The sequence below is a fragment of the Tamandua tetradactyla genome, chromosome 1 (assembly GCF_023851605.1).
Source record: "Tamandua tetradactyla isolate mTamTet1 chromosome 1, mTamTet1.pri, whole genome shotgun sequence".
NCBI classification, from domain to species: domain Eukaryota; kingdom Metazoa; phylum Chordata; class Mammalia; order Pilosa; family Myrmecophagidae; genus Tamandua; species Tamandua tetradactyla.
In genome coordinates this window covers 209,394,927-209,417,021 of record NC_135327.1, presented here as the reverse complement: position 1 = coordinate 209,417,021, position 22,095 = coordinate 209,394,927, and the positions used below count along the sequence as shown (strand labels likewise).

The window sequence follows — 22,095 nt, the reverse complement described above, 5'->3', positions numbered from 1 at the left end:
CATCACCATGTGACAGGAGATGAACAAGCCAAGGAACCGGAGGATTGCTGGCAGCCACCACCAGAGTGCTAGCCTTCAGGGAGAAAGCCAGCCTTGCCAATATCTTGATTTTGGACTACTCTAACCTCAAAACCATGAGCCAATAAATTTGTGTTGTTAAGCCAAAAGCAGCCTGTGGTATATTCATGACAGCAATTTCAGCAAACCAAGACATTGCTGTTTTGGTATTATAAACCTTTTCCTAGTTGGAGACTTTTTTATATTTGGCTATTTTTATAACATTACAAATACGATCACCATCTTTTAAAATTAAGACACTGATCTATAACTACTTACCTGTCCTTCTAACATTTCTCTTGGAAGTCCTGTCCTTTCCTGTTCTGAGCTGTTAGTTCTTCGTATAGAAAGGCTATGTGATTTGCGTTTCTGTTTTGCTTGGCGAGCAGTTGAACAACTTCCACTTTCTGTGGGCATTACTTCAAGAAGATAATGTCCTGGTCACTTCTGCAATAAAGTAAACAAAAGCAGGAAAAATAAACCTTATGATACAGCAACTTGAAACAAAGGGAATATACTGGACAAAATAACTATTATTTTTAATAAAAACTTCCTTACATGATTAACATTAACTATATAATTTAGGAAAGGACAAATGAAAATGTTTTAAGGTAGAAGTCACAGCCTTTGTTAAGGAAATCATTCTTAACCAAATTTCACTAATGATGTTTTAAAAATTAAATAAGAAAGAAGAGCATAAAATGAAAAACAACTATCCCTTAACCTAACTTTCTCTGGGCTCAGCCTACTCCATCCCCACATGGGGAACCCATTTTAGCCTCGTGTTACAGAATCTAGATTCTAGAGCAGTGTCATGAAAAAAAGGACAAATATCACTTGCTCAGAATTCTGGAGGAAGGTAAAGATTGGAAGAAGATCCCACAAAAGCTGAATCAAAGAAAGAGAAAAACATCAAGTAGGGAATGTCTGTCCTGGACTTGCTGGTTCCCTTCCTCCCGCTCACTCAGTGCCATACCACTTGAGAAGCGCAGAGGCACCAGCAGGGATCCCTCCCACCGAGGACACATACTATAAAATCTCTCACAGCAGTGGGACAGATCCCCACCCATATCTAGACACTGAGACCCAAGACCTAAGGGACCCACAGCAGGACGCAAGATGCTGAGGAACGTGGAATACAAATGTGCCGTAAAGACGAGCTTCCAAAATGGAGTAGAGGGAGGAAATGGCAGAACCTACTTTTCTCTCAAAAGCAGCAAGAAACCAGGTAAAAACTGTCTGAATCAACTGTTTGTAGACTGAGATAAATGGGAAGACATTTCAATGCCCAGGTCAGTGCAGCAGGAAGAGACAGGAAACATGGGCATAGAATGTAACTCCAGCAGCAGCAAATAGCGCCTATGCTCCACCCTTAAGAGAAGCAGCAACCAGAGGCCTGATCTTTATCTGGGGGATAGTTGCAGACCAGAATGGCTACAGGAGTCCTCCACCCCAAGTAAAGAGGCAGACACAGTATGACACTGAGCCAGATACTAGCCAGCAAAGTTTCAGCCCTGCCTTGTTGGATGCTACTGGGCAGGAATAAGTAACCAAAGAGCGTGTCTCCTGGACAGGTCGGAAGTTGCAGGGGGAAAAAAGCAGGCTTTTTGGAGCCTCTCCAGACCCTATCACAAGGCCTCAGTGCTGGTCTACACCCCCTACACAGGTACCCAGCCCTGTTTTAGCTGGAAAATATTGACAATTCAGCTGTCAAAGCAGTGTCCTAATACAAACCCAAACAACAAGTAAATCCTAGACAAGAGAGAAACTGACATTCAGAACAGACCCATCAAGACGAGATGAGAAGGCATCAGCAAAAAAAAAATCACAAGGCAATAAAACACAGGAAGATATGACCCAGTCAAAGGATCCCAATAAAAAGTCAGAAGAGACACAGAATTTGGAACTAATCAAAGATGTTAGAACAAATTTCCTAAACAGATTTGATGAAATGGATAAAGAGATAAAGGATATTAAGACAACTATGTGAACATAAAGAATTTGAAAGAATACACAGAAAAATAACAGACTTATGGAAATGAAAGACACACTAAATGAAATTTAAAATATAGTAGCAACACACAACAGCAGATTTGAAGAGGCAGAAGAAAGGATCAGCAAGCTAGAAGACAAAGTAACCAAATTCGAAGAGACAAAAGATCAAAAACTATAATGTGAGCTTCATATCATTTTAGATTTTCCAGTAATCACATTTAAAAAGGAAAAACGGGTGAAATTAATTCTAATGATGTATTTAACCCAATATGTTCAAAGTATTATCATTTTATAAACAATATAAAAAACATTAATGAGATATTTTACATTTGGCTTTTATACTAAGTCTTCAAAGTTCAGTATATTTTACATGCAAAGCACACCTAAATTCAAACTAATCACATTTCAAATGCTCAGTAGCCACATACGATTAGTGGCTATCATCAGACAGCAGTTCTTGAAGTCATTATTCAAGCTTCTAAATAATATAAACTTTTTTAATCACCCATTTTGGATATTACTTATTTATTTCCTGCTATTATCAACATCTCCTCTCAATATAATTGTATCACTGTTAGTTAATGTAATTTTAAGTAACATATTTGCATATTTTATCTTCCTTCAACTACAGATTTATCTAATCTGGACATTGCCTACTCATTTTTTGCAATTAATCTCTTCTCCCAATGTAATCATACCACTACCTGATATAATTTTAAGTAGTATACTTACATATTATATCTCCCTTCTTCAACTACTGTCAATGTCTTTTAATTCTCTTCTTCTCCCCTACAGCCTTCCATCTCCCAACTTTTGTTATCTATACTCTGTCAAGGCTTATTATTTATATTCTATTCTGGTACCATATATAACATATCTATTTGGGGTATAGGTTAAGAAAGTTTATACAGTGTTAGCATGATTATGGAAATATGGTAATTATAATTCATTAATGAATAAAAAGTTTTGTGTACATTTTTTTCCTCCTGAAATGGATGACTTTATATTCATTACTTTGCACTATATGGCATATATCTTTGATGTCTTCCAACTTCTAAAAGATAAAATGGAGGCTCTACTTGGTCTATGTTCCTTCTTCCTAAAGCTCTCCACTCTCCCCCTCCAGGCTCAATGGTCTAAGTCTATTAAACAATTATTTTCCTTGTTACTTCTACTGGATAGAATCTATTACTCCTTAGACTTCATCCCATTCTCTTTCTTGGTTTGCTCAGCAGTTTTGCTGCAGGACATCCTCTAGTAACATTCTAATAAAGAGTATCTGGAAAGTTAGCACACCAAATGTATGCATGTCTTAAGATGTCTTAGATCTACCAACACACAACTGAGATCCAAGATGACAGCTTAGTGCAGTGTGGAATATAGTCTGTCCACCAAAGCAGCTACTAAATAGCCAGGAAGAGTACAGAACAACTGCCGGAGCCAATCAGTGACTGGACACACAGCGTACACCAGCCTGGACAAGCTAGACCAGCTGTGATCACACCCAGAACTGTGAGTCCCCCAAGCCCCAAGGACCAGAACCTCTCCCCCACAGGCTGGTTCCTGAAGGGGTGCTAGTAAAGGAGACTTTACTAGCAGTAAGGAGCTAAGCACAACCAAGATCCAACTATAAAGTTAATTAACAAATTCTGACTGCAAAAGATAGGCCCCCAGCTCAGCTAAACCTCAAATAAAAGCTAAAGTTACTAGGTTTTGCCCCAGCACAGAGAGGGCAGGGCTGACGGAGAAAAAAAACAGAAGTTTTTTGGATCGGACAGTACAGAATACTTGAAAGGTCTAGACTCTAAAAAAAAAAAAAGAGGGCACATAAGACACGAAGATATGTAGAAAAACATACCACCTTATGCTCTTGATTAACAAACCCAAGGAAAGGAGATCCTGCGCTGAAAGGGTTTGTTTTTTTTTTTTAAACAACTGCAAGGCTTCTCAGGCTCCAACTGCCACAGGCAAGGGCAGGATTAAGCTTGTCTGAGACACAAAGAAGCTGGTCAGGTGAAAGGTCTTAATTCCCTGGAGGTTATGCCTTCCCCAGGAGAGGGTTGGGGCTCAGCTCAGGTATAATCCTTCCCTCAAGGAATTCAGAACCCAGGCCAGCCTATAACCTCTCCTCAGTCTCAACCATGCCCCAAGCAGGGAGAGTCTGCTGGAATTAAAGGTACTGCATGACTTTATACTGGTGGAACCCGCAGGCAGACAAGTACCACATACTGTGCAGAACAGGAAAAACAGAAAATCTAGAGGCTTCATAGGAAAGTCTGTCAACCTGCTGGGTCTCACCCTCAGGGAAAACTGTTGCAGGTGACTCTTTCGTGAGAGCAGGCCAGTCTGGTGTGGGAAAATCTGACTGGGGTCCATAATACCTAAGTAGGCCATCCTAAGAGAAGAAAAAAAAAAAGGCACCATACAGGCAGGTCAAGAAACAAGAAAACAAGAACTGAAAAATTCTGATCCATTAAACAAAACCTATGCAAGAAGTCTAAAATAAGCTGAAATGAATGTCAAAGAACAGAGAACAAAGCCATTCAGCAAGAAAATCCTAGGTAAAAGAGTGAAAATAACCTCCAGAATAAACTAATTAAAGAAATTAAATGCCTAGACGTCAGCAAAAAATACCAAATCCTACTAGGAAAATTGAAGATATGGCCCAGACAAAGGAACAAACCAACAATTCAAATGAGAATTGTTTCAACAGGAGTTGAAACATTTAATTCAGGATGTTTGAACAGTCATGGAAAATCTCATCAAAAAACAAATCAACGAATTGAGGGAAGATATAAAGAAGACAAGGGACAAACAAAAGAAATTGAAAGTCTGAAAAAACAAATCACAGAACTTATGGGAATGAAAGGCCCAGTAGAAGAGATGAAAAAAACAATGGAAACCTACAATTATAGATTTCAAGAGGCAGATGATAGGATTAGTGAACTGGAGGACAGGATACCTGAAATTTGACAAGCAAAAGAAAATATAAGGAAAAGAACAGAAAAATATGAGCAGGGACTCAGGGAATTATATGAAAACATGAAGCACACAAATATAGATGTTGTGGGTGTTCCAGAAGGAGAAGAGAAGGGAAAAGGAGGAGAAATACTAATGGAAGAAATGATTATTGAAAATTTCCCAACTCATATGAAAGATTTAAAATTACAGATTCAAGAAGTGTACCATACCTGAAACAGAACTGATCCAAAAAGACATATTTCAAGACACTTACTCATCAGAATGTCAGACGTCAAAGAGAAAGAGAGAATTCTGAAAACAACATGAGAAAAGCAATTCATCACATATAAGGGAAGCCCAACAAGACTATGCATAGATTCTCAGCAGAAACCATGGAGGTGAGAAGACAGTGGTATGATATATTTACAACACTAAAGGAGAAAAACTTCCAACCAAGAATTCTACATCCAGCAAAATCGTCCTTCAAAAATGAGGAGGAAATTAAAACATTTTCAAGCAAAAAAATCACTGAGAGATTTCGTAACCAAGAGACCAGTTCTGCAAGAAATACTAAAGAGAACACAAGAAACAGATAGAAAAAATCAGGAGAGAGGTGTGGACAAGAGTGCAGAAATGAAGACTATTAGTAAAGGCAAAAAAAAAAAAAGAATAATTAGGTATGACATATAAAACCCAAAAGGCAAAATGGTAGAAGAAAGTACTTCCCTTACAGTAATAATACTAAATGTTAATGGATTAAACTTGCCAATCAAAAGATATAGACTGGCAGAATGGATTAAAAAATAGGACCCATCTATATGCAGTCTACAGGAGACACATTTTAGACCCAAGGACAAACATAGGTTGAAACTGAAAGGTTGGGAAAAGATATTACATGCAAACAACAATCAGAAAAGAGCAGGAAGAGCTATGATAATATCCAATAAATTAGACCTCAAATGTAAAACAGTTAAAAGAGACAAAGAGGGACACTTGTGTTAATAAAAGAAACAATTCAACAAGAAGACATAACAATCATAAATATTTATGTACTGATCCAGAGTGCTCCAAATTACATGAGGCAAACACTAAAAACACTGCAAAGAGAAACAGGCACATCTACCATAATAGTTGGAGACTTCAATTCCCTACTCTTATAAATGGACAAAACATCTAGACAGAGGATCAATAAAGAAACAGAAAATTTGAATAACAAGATAAATGAACTAGACTTAACAGACATTTACAGAACATTACACCCCACAACAGCAATACACACCTCTTTCTCAGGTGCTCATGGATCATTCTCAAGGATAGACCATATGCTGGGTCACAAAGCAAGTCTCAAGAAACTTAAGAACATTGAAATCCTATAAAACACTTCCTCAGATCATAAAGAAGTGAAGTTGGAAATCAATAATAGGCAGAGGGCCAGAGAATTCACAAACACTGGAGACTCAGCAACACACTCCTAAACAACCAGTGGGTCAAGGAAGAAATTACAAGAGAAATCAGTAAATACCTCGAGGCAAATGAAAATGAAAACACAACATATCAGAATTTATGGGATGCAGCAAAGGCACTGCTAAGAGGAAAACTTATTATTGCCCTAAATGCCTACATCAAAAAAGAACTGTTGTAGTTTGCTAGCTGCTGGAGTGCAACACACAGAGACGGACTGGCTTTCAATAAAAGGGGATTTATTTAGTTGACATATAGTTCTTCAAAGGAAAGGCAGCTAACTTTCAACTGAGGTTCTTTCTTGCATGGGAAGGCACAGGGCAATCTCTGCTGGCCTTCTCTCCAGGCCTCTGGGTTCCAACAACTTTCCCCAGGGTGACTCCTTTCTGCATCTCCAAAGGCCTCGGCTGAACTGCGAGTGCTGAGATGAGGTATGATGACCTGCTTGGGCTGTGCTACGCTGAGCTCTCTCATTTAAGCACCAGCCAATTAACTCAAACATCACTCATTGCAGCAGGCACGCCTCCTAACTGATGATATGTAATCAGGAAAAGACGAGGTTTACATGCCATCGGCTCATGTCCACAGCAATATAACTAGGCATCTTCACCTAGCCAAGTTGACACCTGACTCTAACTACCACAAGAAGAGGAAAAATGGAGGAATTAACAGTTTATTTGGAAGAACTAGAGAAAGAACAGCAAACTAACCCCAAAGTAAGCAAAAGGAAAGAAAGAATGAAGATCAGAGTGGAAATAAATGAAACTGAGAACATGAAAACAAGCGAGAAAATCAACAAAACCAGAAGTTGGTTCTACGAGAAAATCAATAAGATTGATGGACCCTTAGCAAGGTTGACAAAAAGAAGAGAGAGGGTGTAAATACATAAAATCAGAAATGGAAGAGGACATATAATCACTGACCCCACAGAAATAAAGGAGGTAATGAGAGGATACGATGAACAACTTCATGCTAATAAAGTGGACAACACAGATGAAATGGGCAACTTCCTACAAAGGCATGAACAACCAACACTGACTCAAGAAGAAATAGTTGACCTCAACAAACCAATCACAAGTAAAGAAATTGAATCAGTCACTAAGAAACTCCCCAAAAAGAAAAGTCCAAGACCAGATGGCTTCACACGTAAATTCTACCAAACATTCAAGAAAGAATTAGTACCATCCTGCTCAAACTCTTCAAAAAAATTGAAGAGGAGGGAAGGCTAGCTAACTCATTCTATGAAGCCAATATCGCCCACATACCAAAGCCAGACAAAGATGCTATAAGAAAAGAAAATTACAGACCAAACTCCCTAATGATAATGAATACAGATGCAAAAATCCTCAACAAAATTCTTGCAAATCAAATCCAACAGCACATTAAAAGAATTATAACCATGACTGTGCTGGTTTGAAAGGATGTATGTCCCCTAGAAAAGCCATGTTTTAATCTAAATCCCATTTTAGAAAGGCAGAATATCCCTATTCAATACTGTATGTTTGAAACTGTAATCAGGTCTTCTCCCTTGAGATGTGATTTAATCAAGAGTGGTTGTTAAACTGGATTAGACAATGACATGTCTCCACCCATTTGGATGGGTCTTGATGAGTTTCTGGAGTCCTATAAAAGAGGAAATATTTTGGAAAATAAAAATGATTCAGAGATTCAGAGAGAGCGACACTACGAAGCAGAGAGTCCACCAGCCAGCGACCTTTGGAGATGAAGAAGGAAGACGCCTCCCGGGGAGCTTCATGAAACAGGAAGCCAGGAGACAAAGGTAGCAGATGACACTGTGTTCACCATGTGCCCTTCCAGCCGAGAGAGAAGCCCTGACTGTGTTCGCCATGTGCCTTCTCACTTGAAAGAGAAATCCTGAACTTCATCGGCCTTCTTGAATCAAGGTATCTTTCCCTGCATGTCTGTGACTGGACATTTCTATAGACTTGTAACTGGGATGTTTTCTCAGCCTTAGAACAGTAAACTAGCAACTTATTAAATTTCCCCTTTTAAAAGCCATTCCGTTTCTGGTATATTGCATTCCAGCAGCTAGCAAACTAGAACAATGACCAAGCAGGATTCATCCCAGGTATGCAAGGATGGTTCAACATAAGAAAATCAATTACTGTAATACAATATAACAAATCAAAGCAGAAAACCACATGATCATCTCAATTGATGCAGAAAAGGCATCTGACAAAATTCAGCATTCTTTCTTGCTGAAAACACTTCAAAGGACAGGAATAAAAGGGAACTTCCCCAACATGATAAAGGGACTATATGAAAAAAACCAGTTAACATCATACTCAATGGAGAAAAACTGAAAACTTTCCCCTTAAGATCAGGGAAAAAACAAGGATGTCCACCGTCACCACTGTTATTCAACATTGTGTTGTAAGTTCAAGCCAGAGCAATTAGACAAGAAAAGGAAATACAAGGTGTTCTGGTTTGCTAGCTGCTGGAATGCAATATATCAGAAACGGAATGGCTTTTAACAAGGGGAATTTAATGAGTTGTTAGTTTACAGTTCTAAGGCCGAGAAAATGTCCCAATTAAAACAAGTCTATAGAAATGTCCAATCAAAGGCATCCAGGGAAAGATACCTTGGTTCAAGAAGGCTGATGAAGTTCAGGGTTTTTTTCTCAGCTGGAAGGGCACATGGTGAGCACAGCATCATCTGCTAGCTTTCTCTCCTGGCTCCCGGTTTCATGAAGCTCCCCGGGAGGCGTTTTCCTTCTTCATCTCCAAAGGTCACTGGCTCGTGGACTCTCTGCTTCGTGGTGCTGCAGCATTCTCTGCTCTCTCTGAATCTCTCATTCTCCAAAATGTTTCCTATTTTATAGGACTTCAGAAACTAATCAAGACCCACTCAAATGGGTGGAGACATGTCATCCCTAATCCAGTTTAACAACCATTCTTAACTAAATCACATCAACCAGGGAGATGATCTCATTACAAGTTCCAAATCTACAGTATTGAATAGGGATTATTCTACCTTATGAAATGGGACTTCTATTAAAACATGGCTTTTCTTAGGGGGCACACTTCCTTTCAAACCAGCACACAAGGCATCAAAATTGGAAAAGAAGAAGTAAAACTGTTTGCAGATGATATGAGACTATATGTCAAAAACTCCCAAAACATCCACAGCAAAACTACTAGAGCTAATAAATGAGTACAGCAAAGTGGCAGGTTATAAGACTGTTGCTCAAAAATCTGCACTGTTTCTATACACTAATAACAAGCAATCTGAGGGGGAAATCAAGAAAAAAATTCCATTTACAATTGCAACCAAAACTATAAAAAATTTAGGAATAAACTTAACTAAGGATACAAAAGACCTCTACAAAGAAAACTACAAGAAAATGCCAAAAAAAATCACAGAAGATCTAAATTAAAGGAAGGGCATACCATGTTCACAGACTGGAAAACTAAACATAGTTAAGATGCCAAATCTACCTAAATTGATTTATAAATTCAATGCAATACCAATTAAAATCCAAAAAACTTACTTTGCATAAATAGAAAAACCAATAACCAAATTCATCTGGAAGGGCAGGGTGCCCCGAATAGCTAAAAATATGCTCAGAAAGAAAAATGAAGTCGAAGGTCTCACACTACCTAACTTTAAGGAGTATTATTAAGCTACAGTGGTCAAAACATCATGGTACTGGCATGGAGATAGATATACTTACCAATAGGATCGAATAGAGTGTTCAGATACAGATCCTCTCATCTATGGACAATTGATTTTGATAAGGCAGTCAAGTCAACTCACCTGTGACAGAACAGTCCCTTCAATAAATGGTGCTTGATTGGATATCCACACGCAAAAGAATGAAAAAGGATTCATATCTCACACTCTATACAAAAATGAACTCAAAATAGATAAAAGATCTAAAAATTAGATGTTAGACCATAAAACTTTTAGAAGAAAATACAGGGAAACAGTTTATAAAACTTGTAATAGGAAGTGGTTTTCTAGATCTTACACCCAAAGCACAAGCATTGAAGAATGAAATAGATAAAAGGGAACTCCTCAAAATTAAGCACTTTTGTGCATCAAAGAACTTTGTCAAGAAAATAAAAAGACAGCCTACACAATGGGAGACAATATTTGGAAATGATATTTCAGATAAAGGTCTAGTATCCAGAATTTATTAAGAGATTGTTCACTCAACAACAAAAAGATAAACAACCCAATTACAAAATGGGCAAAAGACATCAACAGACACTCCTCAGAAGAGGAAATACAAATGGCTAAAAGGCACATGAAAAGATGCTCAACTTCCCTATTAGCAAAATGCAAATCAAAACTGCAATGAGATATCATCTCACACCCACCAGAATGGTCATTATCAATAAAACAGAAAACGACAAGTGCTGGAGAAGATGTGAGAAAGAGGCACACTTACCCACTGTTGGTGGGAATGTAAAATGGTACAAATGCTGTGGAAGGCAGTTTGGCAGTTCCTCAAGAAGCTAAGTATAGAACGGCCATATGACTCACCAATACAACTGCTAGGTATCTATTCAGAGGACATGAGGACAAGAACACAAATGGACATTTGCACACCAATGTCTATAGCAGCATTATTTACAATTGCCAAGAGATGGAAATAGCCAAAATTTCCATCAACAGAAGAGTGGCTAAACAAGCTGTGGTATATACATACGATGTAATATTACACAGCTTTAAGACAGAATAAAGTCATGAAACATGTAATAAAGTGGATGGACCTTGAGAACATTATGCTGAGTGAGATTAGCCAGAAACGAAAGGACAAATACTGTATGGCCTCACTGAAGTGAATGAACATTAGTGAATGAATTTGGAGAATTTCAGTTAAAAACAAAAGGTCATTAGGAGACAGAAATAGGGTAGATAGTAGGTTATTGGAGCTGAAGGAATATAGATTGTGCAGGACTGATTGTAAAAATTTAAAAATGTATAGCACAAATACTGCCTGATTGTAGCACAATAATGTAAGAACACTGAATGAAGGTGAATGTGAGAAGGATAGAGGGAGGAGTGCTGGGGGCACATATGAATCCAGGAGGAAAGACAGTTGATAAAGACTGTTTTGGTATAATCTAGGAATGCCTAGAGTGCATAATGATAGAACTAAATATACAAATTTAAAAATGTTTTTGCATGAGGAAGAACAAAGGAATGTCAATATTGCAGGGTGTTGAAAATACATGCTCATTCATATTTTAAAACTTTAACTTCTGTGTCAGACTAAAGTAAAAAATGTTTATTTGTACAAAATTCATATTTTGACTAGTGCACTTCCTAATATAAGTTATATGGACAGATTAATTGAACACCATAAGTATTTGGAACCTTGAATAGAGTATGAGATTTTGTAGGTTTGTCCAGTATGATGCCCCCATAAATCCCAGAGTGAACTGAACAGTGAATAAAGAAGTATTTGCCAAGTCCCATTGGGGGAATGGCGAGAAAGGGGGAAAATTCAACTTCCCCATTTGGAGAATTCCTGATATTCTCACAAGCAATGGGGACAACCAAAGCAATAGGTCAAGCTTTCAATTTTGGGGTATATCCATATGAAACTTATCCCCACAAAGGACAGGCTAAGCCTACTTAAAATTATGCCCAAGAGTCACCCCAAAGAACCTCTTTTGTTGCTCAGATGTGGCCTCTCTCTCTCTCAGCCAACATGACAAGAAAACTCACTGCCCTCCCCCTCTCCGCATGGGACATGACTCCCAGGGGTGTAAACCTCCCTGGCAACGTGGGACAGAAATCCTAGAATGAGCTGGGACTCAGCATCATGGGCTTGAGAAAACCTTTTCAGCCAAAAGGGGAAAGAGAGAAATGAGACAAAATAAAGTGTCAATGGCTAAGAGATTTCAAACAGAGTTGAGAGGTTATCCTGGAGGTTATTCTTACGCATTATATAGATACCACCTTTTTAGTTTAAGGTGTATTAAGAGGCAAGAAGGAAGTGCTTCTTGATGTAAATATAGAGCTATGTCCAATAGCCATGTTTCTTGAAGATGATTGCATAATGATATAGCTTTTGCAGTGTTAAAGAGTGACTGTGAAAACCTTGTACCTGGTGCTCGTTTTATCTACCTTATGGACAGATGAGTAAAACATATGGATTAAAAATAAATAACAGGGGGAACAAAAGTTAAAATAAACTTAGTAGACTGAAATACTAGTGATCAATGAAAGGGAGTAGTAAGAAGTATAGAAAAAAACTAGGGGAAGCAAAGACTAAAATATATTGATAGATGGAAATACTAGTGGTCAATGAGAGGAAGGGGTAAGGGATATGGTATGTACGAGTTTTTTCTTTTTATTTCTTTGTCTGAATTGATGGAAATGTTCTACAAAATGATAACGGTGATGAATATACAACTATGTGATGATATTGTGAGTTACTGATTATATATCAAGAATGGAATGATCACATGGTAAGAATGTTCATGTTGTATGTTGTTATGTTTAAAATAAAAATTTAAAATTCTTTTTTAAAAAAGCTATCATTTAACATCAGCCACTCTAAGAAATTTTGCAGATCAGTTACTTTGTGCATACATAGAAAAAATGGTACTATTGATTGTACACAGTTATGAATTACATCTGTATCACAACCAATTCCAAGTACATTTATGCTACATGGGTTTCTTAATTTAGTTTGAATGTTATTTTTAACAAAATATGTACTCTTATAATCAAGACAAAAACAAGTAATTTTTTCCTCTAATGTTGAATTTTTAACTGTCTTTAGAATAACATTCACACATGTCAGATAATTCATCTCTAAGAGAATGAACTTCCAAAGACTTAGGTCTTTAAGACCTAGTAATAGGAGACAGATTCCAAAACTTTACACCCAAAGCACAAGCAATAATAGAAAAAAAATAGGTAAATGGGAACTCTTCAAAATCAAATGCTTCTGCACTTCAAAAGACTTTATCAAAAAAGTGAAGAGGCAGCCACCTCAATGAGAGGAAATATTTGGAACTCACATATCAGACAAATGTTTGATTTCCTGTATATACAAAGAAATCATACAACTCAACAACAAAAGAACAAACAACCCTATGGCAACAATTGCCTATACCTGTGAATATACCAAAACCACTGAAGTATACAATTTAAAAGGATGAATTGCATGGTATATGAATTTTGCATAGTATGTCAAGAAAGCTTGTTAAAAAAGGAAAAAAAGAACAAACAACCCAATTATAAAATGAGCTAAAGGTATGAATAAGCATTTTTCTGAAGAACAAATATAGATGGCTCAAAAGCACATGAAGAGATGTTTATTTTCATTGGCTATAAGGGCAATGCTGATCAAGACTACAAAGAGATACCACTTCACACCTATAAGAGTGGCTGCTATTAAACAAACAGGAAACCATAAATGTTGGAGAGGATGTGGAGAAATTGGGACACTTATGCACTGCTGGTGGGGATGTATAATGGTGCAGCCACTATGGAAGACTGTTTGGCAGTTCCATTGGAAACTAAATATTGAGTTGCCCTATGACTCAGCAACAGCACTACTTGGTATATACCCAGAACAGCTGAAAGCAACAACACAGACATTTGCTCACCGATGTTCACAGCAGCATTATTCACAATCGCCAAAGGATGGAAACACACCAAATGCCCATCAATAGATGAGTGGATCAACAAAGTGTGGTATATACATACGATAGACTATTATGCAGCAGTAAGATGAAAAGACATTCTGAAGCACATGGCAAGATGGATGAGCCCGGAGGACATAATGCTGAGTGAAATTAGCCAGCACAAAAGGATAGATACTGTTTGATTCCACTTTAAATCAGAGGCTTATATTACAGGGGATTTAGAGATACATAGAAGCTAAAGATGGGTGAACTGTTAGCTAATGAGGTTGAACTCCAATGTAAAGGAATAGAAAGGAGTGAAGGTGGTTCTCTAGTTCGTCTATAAGTAATATTACCATATTGAAGATGAGTAAGATTGAAAGGGGATATATAGACCTATGTGTCCCATTGATTAACACTAGAAATACGAATTAGTTCTTGCAAGAATTACTTCAAAGATATGGTTCTTGTAAAAAGAGTGTTTAAGTCCAGGCTACAGGGGGAAAACTGCTGTTGTATGCTATGGCTATGTTCAAAAGAAAACCATCAGCACTACCACACAACAGCAGAGGTAAATAATAGGGGGTGGGACAAGAGTTAAGAGGAGGTTTAGCTTTCCTATTTGGCAATGTTGTGTTTATTGGATTTCCTTCTCTTGGGAACAATGAAATCATCTAAAATTGAGAATACTGATGGACTGTGGATGTTGGGCCCTACACATATGCCCAATGACTGCAGGTGGCTGAAGGATGTACTGATGGAGAACTAGATTGCCGAACAATGGTGTATACTTACAAATGACTGTCGTGCTGCTACAAAAAGCAACAAAGTCATGAGGCATGCAACGATGTGAATGAACATGTGGGACATTAGGTGAGACAAAATAAGCCAGAGACAAAAGAACAACAGTATGGTCACCTTTAGAAAATGCTTATAAGAACACAGGGGCCTAGATTGTAAGCTTTTACAGTAGACACATTAAGTCCAGAGTGGTGATTATTATTTCAAAACACATTTTGAGATGCTGTTTTATATATATAACCTGATATTAAGAAATAAGAATGAAGCCAAACAGGTTGGGGTTAATGTGATTCAGAACAGAAGGGTAAGGAAGACAGTGTCTGTATTTTAGAACCACACATACTCTTTGAGACCAAAGGAAGAAAGGTTTATTTGGTCTGGAACTGAACTTCTCTATAGTGCATAATCTAATTCAACCTATCTGTATAGCTCATTTGAACAACTGAAACACAGGGAGTACAGAATAAGAGGTTCTTTAATCCTGCATAGATTATTATAATACCTGGATACATTCTAGAGTATATTAGGCAAATAATCAAAAAGTATTGGCAAAGTCCCCTGAGGAATTGGAGAAAGAATATGAAACTACTAAACCTTACCATCAGGGAATCCCTTGATACCGTGTCAAACTTTAGAGACACCCAAATCAATAGGCCACGCCCTCAATCAGGAGGCTTACTCTTGTGAAGTTTATATAGGTAGCAGAGAAGCTTAGACTATCTATTGGCATGCCCTAGAGTTATTTCTGGAGGACCTCTGATGTTGCTCAGATGTGGCCTTAGTCTCTCTAAAACCAACTCTGCAAGTGAAATCATTGTCCTCCCCCCTTTGTGGGACATGACATCTGGCGGTGAAAGTCTCCCTGGCAATGTGGGAGATGAGTCCCAGGGATGAATCCAGACCTGGCACCGTGGGATCAACAATTCCATCCCGACCAAAGAGGGGAAAGAAGTATAAATAACTAATAAAGTATCAGTGGCAGAGAGAGTTCAAATAGAGTTGAGAGGCTACTCGAGTCTTCTCTTGTACAAGCTTCAGTTAGACCTTGCTACCTATCATAACCTGCCAACCTCCAACCAGGACCATTCCAGCCAATCCCAAAGAACACCAACATAAGATTCCACAAGGGTTCCATGCACTAGAGTTACTTTCCAGAAATCTACAAGCACCAGATGAGTACCTGGTTCAGTAAGTCCTGAAATTTAGCCCAACCTCTCCAGAACATCAGATAGTTCCATCTCCCTACCCCATATTAGTGACAGACCCTTCCAATATGAAACATTTAGAAATGCCATAGCCAAACACCCCTAAAAAAAAGGATGGAAAGATTAAAGGTGGTGGTGGAGTTACACAGAGAAGACAGGATTTAACAAATGAATATGAATGCTGAATCACTAAATTGATATCTCTTTTAGTCTCCAGTATTTTAGAGCAGCTAGAAGTAAAAACCTAAAATTGTGAAATTGTAACCCATATCAAACTCTGAAATATGTTGTTCAACTAATTGTGGTGCTATGCTTTGAAAGTTATAGCTTTTTTGAATATATGTTATTTTTCAGAAAAAAAGTCAATTGTGATGATAAAAAAAAATATTTAAGCCCTCTAGCCTCCTATATTCTGGAGTAGCTAGAAGGAAAAATATGAGAGTTTCATATGGTAGCCCATGACAAACTCAGGGATCTATCCTGTAACTGTTGAAGAGTGATTTGAAAACAATTTTTTTTTATTTCTTTGCTTTGTATATATGTTATACTAAAGAATAAAAAAGTTAAAAAATTTTTTAAAAATTGGGTAGAGTACAATACTAGTTGTCAATGGGAGGAGGGTAGGTAAGGGATATGGGATATTCAGGGTTTTCTTTTTTCTTTTTATTTCTTTTTCTGGAGTAACGCAAATGTCCTAAATGTGATCATGATAAAAAACACACAAATATGTCATGATACTATTAATCAGTGATTATATACATTTGATGGGTTGTATGGTGTGACTACAGATTAATAAAATTACATGTAAAAAAAAGTCCAAACTAAGGCATCCAAGAAAGATACCTTAACTCCGAAGAAAGGCCAATGTCTATCATATGGGAAAGCATGTGGCTGGTGTCTTCTGGTTCTTGTTCCTGGTTCCACTGCCTTTAGCTTCTGATTCCAGGGGCTTTTTCCTTAGATATCTTTAAGTCCTGTACTTAACAGTTCCAGGGTAAAATTCTGGGTTTCATCTGTTAGTTAGCATTTCATGGAAAGGTACATGGCAATGTCCACTGGGCTTTCTTTCCTTTCTAGATTCTTTTAGCTCTCTCAACTCCTAGTGTCTCCTGCTCATGCATTTCCAAGGTCCTCCTTAATGTTTCCCTAATCAAGACCCACTTTGAATGGGCAGAGTCACATCTTCACCTAATCAAAGGTCACACCCACAACTGGGTGTGTCACATCCCCATGGAAACAACTTAATCAAAAGATCCCACCCTACAATATTGAATCAAGATTAAAGAACACAGCTATTCTGCAGTAAATAACAATTTCAAACCAGCACAAAAAAATAATTTCAAACTAGCACTAGATCTTTTTTGTTCTTTATTTCTTTTTTTCTGTCACATTTTGTTTCTGCCTCTTGTTTTCAGTCTAGACAACTGCATACCTTATTATTTTTTTTTTTTTGGATGTGCTGAAGTGAGCGGCAAATACTTTCAATTTCCAAAGAATCTTAATTAGTTTCCAAAAACTACTTCTTCATAATATAATATCTTGTTATTTTATGGTTACAGTGCTTTCTCAAACCTCACTGAAAATATTAATTCCTTTTTTAAGTGATCTTTTTTTTTGGGTGGGGTTGGTGGGTGCATGATTTGGGAATTGAACCTGGGTCTCCTGCATGAGAGGCAAGCATTCTACCACTAAACCACCCATCCTGCAAATATACAAAGTGTTAGGTAGGGTACTGAAGAAAATCAATTTCCAAAGTAAATCTATCAAGATATGTACATGCCTCGAATGCAACAGAAACTCACGAAGCATATGAAGATGCAGACACATACAGCCAGGCTAATGACCAAATTAAAAAACCAGGGGAGACACAGTCTTTGTAACAACTAATCAAAGATGTTCATATAACTTTACTAAACAATGGGCTGGCCAATGACATAAAGGAGAATAAGAAGACACTAGAAGAGCAAGCATAAAGAACAATTTGAAAGAATAAACAGAAAAATAGCAGATAGCACAGAGATTAAAGATGCTGCAGACAAAATAGAAAACATTAAACTAGAGACACAAAACAGCATATTTCAGGAGGCAGAAGAAAGAATAAGCAAACTAGAGGGCAGGACAACTGATTATGAACACTCAAAACAGCAAATCATACAATTCAATAACATAAGAACAAATAACCCAATTATAAAACGGGCTAGGGCAGTGCAATGGTAGCTCAGTGGCAGAATTCTTGCCTGCCATGCTGGAGACTTGGCTTCATTTCCCAGTGCCTGCCCATGCAAAAAAAAAAAAAAAAAGCAGGGGGGTGGGGGGGACCAATGATATGAATGGGTATTTCTCTGAAGAGGAAATATAGATGGCTCAAAAGCACATGAAGAAAAGCTCATTTTCATTAGCTATAAGGGGAATACAGATCAAAACTACGAGATACCACCTCACACCTATAAGAATGGCTGCTATTAAACAAACAGCTATTAAACTATAAATGTTGGAGAGGATGTAGATAAACTCGGATACTTATGCACTGCTGGTGGGAATGTATAATGGTACAGCCGCTATGGAACAGACTGCCAGTACCTCAGAAAACTAAATACCGAGTTGCTCTATGACCTGGCAATACCACTACTCGGTATATACCCAAAAGAGTTGAAAGCAGCGACACAAACAAACATTTGCACACCAATTTTCATAACAGCATTATTCACAATCACCAAAAGATGGAAAAACCCAGGTGCCCATCAACAGACAAGTGGATTAACAAAATGTGGTACATACATGCGATGGAATATTATGCAGCAGTTTAAGATGAAAAGACATCCTAAAGTATGTGACAAAATGGATGAACCTTGAGACATAACGCTGAATGAAATAAGCCAGACAGATAAGGACAGATACCACTTTTGATCATGGAAAAGGTAAAGTCAGAATCTTACAATACAGAATATAGGGGACTTAGAAATACATGCAAGCTACAGATGGGTAAAATGATTAGCTCATGAGCTTGAACTTAAATGTAAGGGAACAGATAGAAGTTTAGGCAGTCCATTATTGGGTCTATAAGTAATACTAGCTTATTGAAGGTGAACATGATTGAAAGGGATTGTATAGACCCATGTGTCCCATTGATGAATGGTACAAATATAAATAAATTCTTGCATGAACTACTTCAAAGGTATGAATTTTGTAAAAAGAGTCTATAATTTCATGGTATGGGGAAACTGCTATTGCATGTTACGGACTATGTTTAACAAGAAAACATCAACAGTACCACAGCAATACCAGCAGTAAATGACAGGAGGAGGGACAAGAGTTAAGGGAAGGTTTAGATTTTCTATTTGGTGAGGATGTGTTTATCAGTTATCTTTATCTTGAGAACAATGAAACCATCTAAAATATAGAGTGTTGACGGACTGTTGACTTTGGACATTATATATGATGCCCAGGAATGGTGGTTGCTGAAGGATACACTGAGAAGTAGAACTGCAAACAATGGTGTATACATATGATCGAATATTGTGCTGCTACAAAAAGGAACAAAGTTGTGAGACATGTAAAATTGTGAATGAACCTGTGGGGCATTTGGTGAGGCAAAATAAGCCAGAAACAAAAGAGCAAATATTGTAAGGCCTCATTTAGAAAATACTTGTAAGAAAACTGGGGTCTAGATTATAAGCTCTTATAGCAGTCACATTTAGTTTGGAGTGGTAAATGTCATTTCTGGATTTTTAGAGGCTGTGCTATGTATGTCTAACCTGGTATTTAGAGATAAGAATGAAGGCAATCAGGTTGGAATTAAGGTAATTCAGAATACAGATAAGGCAAACATTGTATCTTAGAACTTCACCTACTCTATGAGACTAAAGGAAGAAAGGTATGTAAGTTTGTAAGCTGCTGTAATGCAATACACCAGAATGGAATGACCTTTAAAAAGGGAATTTAATAAGTTGCAAGTTTACAGTTCTAAGCCTATGTAAATGTCCTAGTCCAGGGAGAGATACCTTAATTCAAGAAAGGTCAATATGTCTGGAACATGTCTGTCAGTTGGGAAGGCACACTGGTCCCTTACTGATCCCTTGCTCCTGGGCTCTGTTGCTTTCAGACTCTGTGACTGTGGAGGTTCCTCACTTTCTTTCTCCAAGGTTGACTTCCAATTCTTGGCTTCACTTGGCTCTCTCTGGATGCTGACTTGTTTAACATCTCATGGTGACGTCTGCTGAGCTCCAATCATCTCTAAACCTCTGCCAAGTTTCAGCATCTGTCTCAGCTCTGCTCTAAATTCTCTGCTGGCTATGTCATTTCTGAGATATCTCCAAATGTTTCCCCTTTTAAAGCTCTAGTAAACTAATCAAGACCCACCTGGATGGGTGAAGTCACATCTCCATTTAATCAAAAGGTCACACCCACATGTGGATATGCCACATCTCCATTGAGCTAATCCAATCAAAAAGTTTCCAACCTACAGTATTGGGTTAGGATTAAAATAAACATCTGACAAGTTTGAAGTAGGATTAAACATGGTTTTTCTGGGGTTTCATAATATTTTCAAACCATGAGAAAAGGTTTATTTTGTCCAGAACCTAAACTTTCTGTAGCACATAATATAACTCAACCTGTCCAGATAGATCATTTAATCAATCCAAACAAAGGGAACTCAGAATAAGAATGAGGGCCTGTACTCCCATATATCTTAAAGTAATGCCTGGATAAATTCCAGAGTATATTAAACAGATAATCAAAAAACACTGGCAAAGCCTATTGAGGGATAGGAGGAAAAATATGGAACCATTAAGCTTTACCACTTAGGAAATTCTGATATTGTGTCAAATTTAGGGACACCTAAATCAATAGGCCAAGCCCTTAATCTTGAAGCTTGCTCTTGTGAAGCTTATTTATATAGTGGAGAAGGTATGCCTAAGAGTTACTTCCAAAGGGCCTCTTCTGTTGCTCAGAGGTGGCCTCTCTAAGCCCAACTCTGTAAGTGAAATCATTACCCTCCCCCTTACAAGGTTATGACATCCAGGGGTGGAAGTCTCCCTGACAATGTGGGATACGATTCCCAGGGACTCCCAGGGATGAGCCTGACCCTAGCACCATGGGATCAACAATGCCATCCTGACCAAAGGAGAGAAAAGAAGTATGTTCTAGTTTGCTAGCTGCTGGAATGCAATATACCAGAAATGGAACGGCTTTTTAAAAGGGGAATTTAATAAGTTGCTAGTTTACAGTTCTAAGGCCAAGAAAATGTCCCAATTAAAACAAGTCTATTGAACTATCCAATCAAAGGCATCCAGGAAAAGATACTTTGGTTCAAGAAGGTCAATGAAGTTCAGGGTTTCTCTCTCAAGTGAAAAGGCTCATGGAGAACAGGGTCAGGTTTCTCTCTCATCTGGAAAGGCATATGGTGAACATGGCATCATCTGCTAGCTCTCTCTCCTGGCTTCCAGTTTCATGAAGCTCCCCGGGAGATATTTTCCTTCTTCATTTCCAAAGGTGGCTGGCTTGTGGACTCTGTGCTTTGTGGTGCTGCAGCATTCTCTGCTCCCTCCGAATCACTTTTATTCTCCAGAATGTTTCCTCTTTTATAGGACTCCAGAAACATATCAAGACCCACCCAAATGGGTGGAGACATGTCATCACCTAATCCAGTTTAACAACCACTCTTGATTAAACCAAATCTCCAGGGAGATGATCTGATTACAGTTTTAAACATACAGTATTGAATAGGGATTATTCTACCTTTATGAAATGGGATTTAGATTAAAACATAGCTTTTCTAGGGGACATACATCCTTTCAAACCAGCACAAAGTACAGTAAGGTATTGATGGCTGAGAGAGTTCAAATAGAATCGAGAGGCTACTCAGATGGCTACTCTTATGCAAGTTTCAGTTAGACATTGCTACCTATCATAGTTTGCCAAACCCTAACCAAAACCATTCCTGCCAACCCTAAAGAACACCTAGAGTGCTATATGAGATTCTACAAAACTTCCATGCATT

At 37.9% G+C, this 22,095-nt stretch overlaps 1 protein-coding gene across 4 annotated transcripts in view; it reads right to left on the bottom strand.

The window, feature by feature from the left end:
• WDR37 (WD repeat domain 37) overlaps nucleotides 1-22,095 on the bottom strand; it is a 127,395-nt gene that overhangs the window by 85,906 nt on the left and 19,394 nt on the right. For all 4 annotated transcript variants that reach the window (XM_077151880.1, XM_077151883.1, XM_077151881.1 and 1 more), the window contains one exon: nucleotides 337-504. In XM_077151880.1, coding sequence (XP_077007995.1) covers nucleotides 337-474 — 138 coding nt within the window. In that variant the 5' untranslated portion in view covers nucleotides 475-504. The remainder of the gene's footprint in view (nucleotides 1-336; nucleotides 505-22,095) is intronic.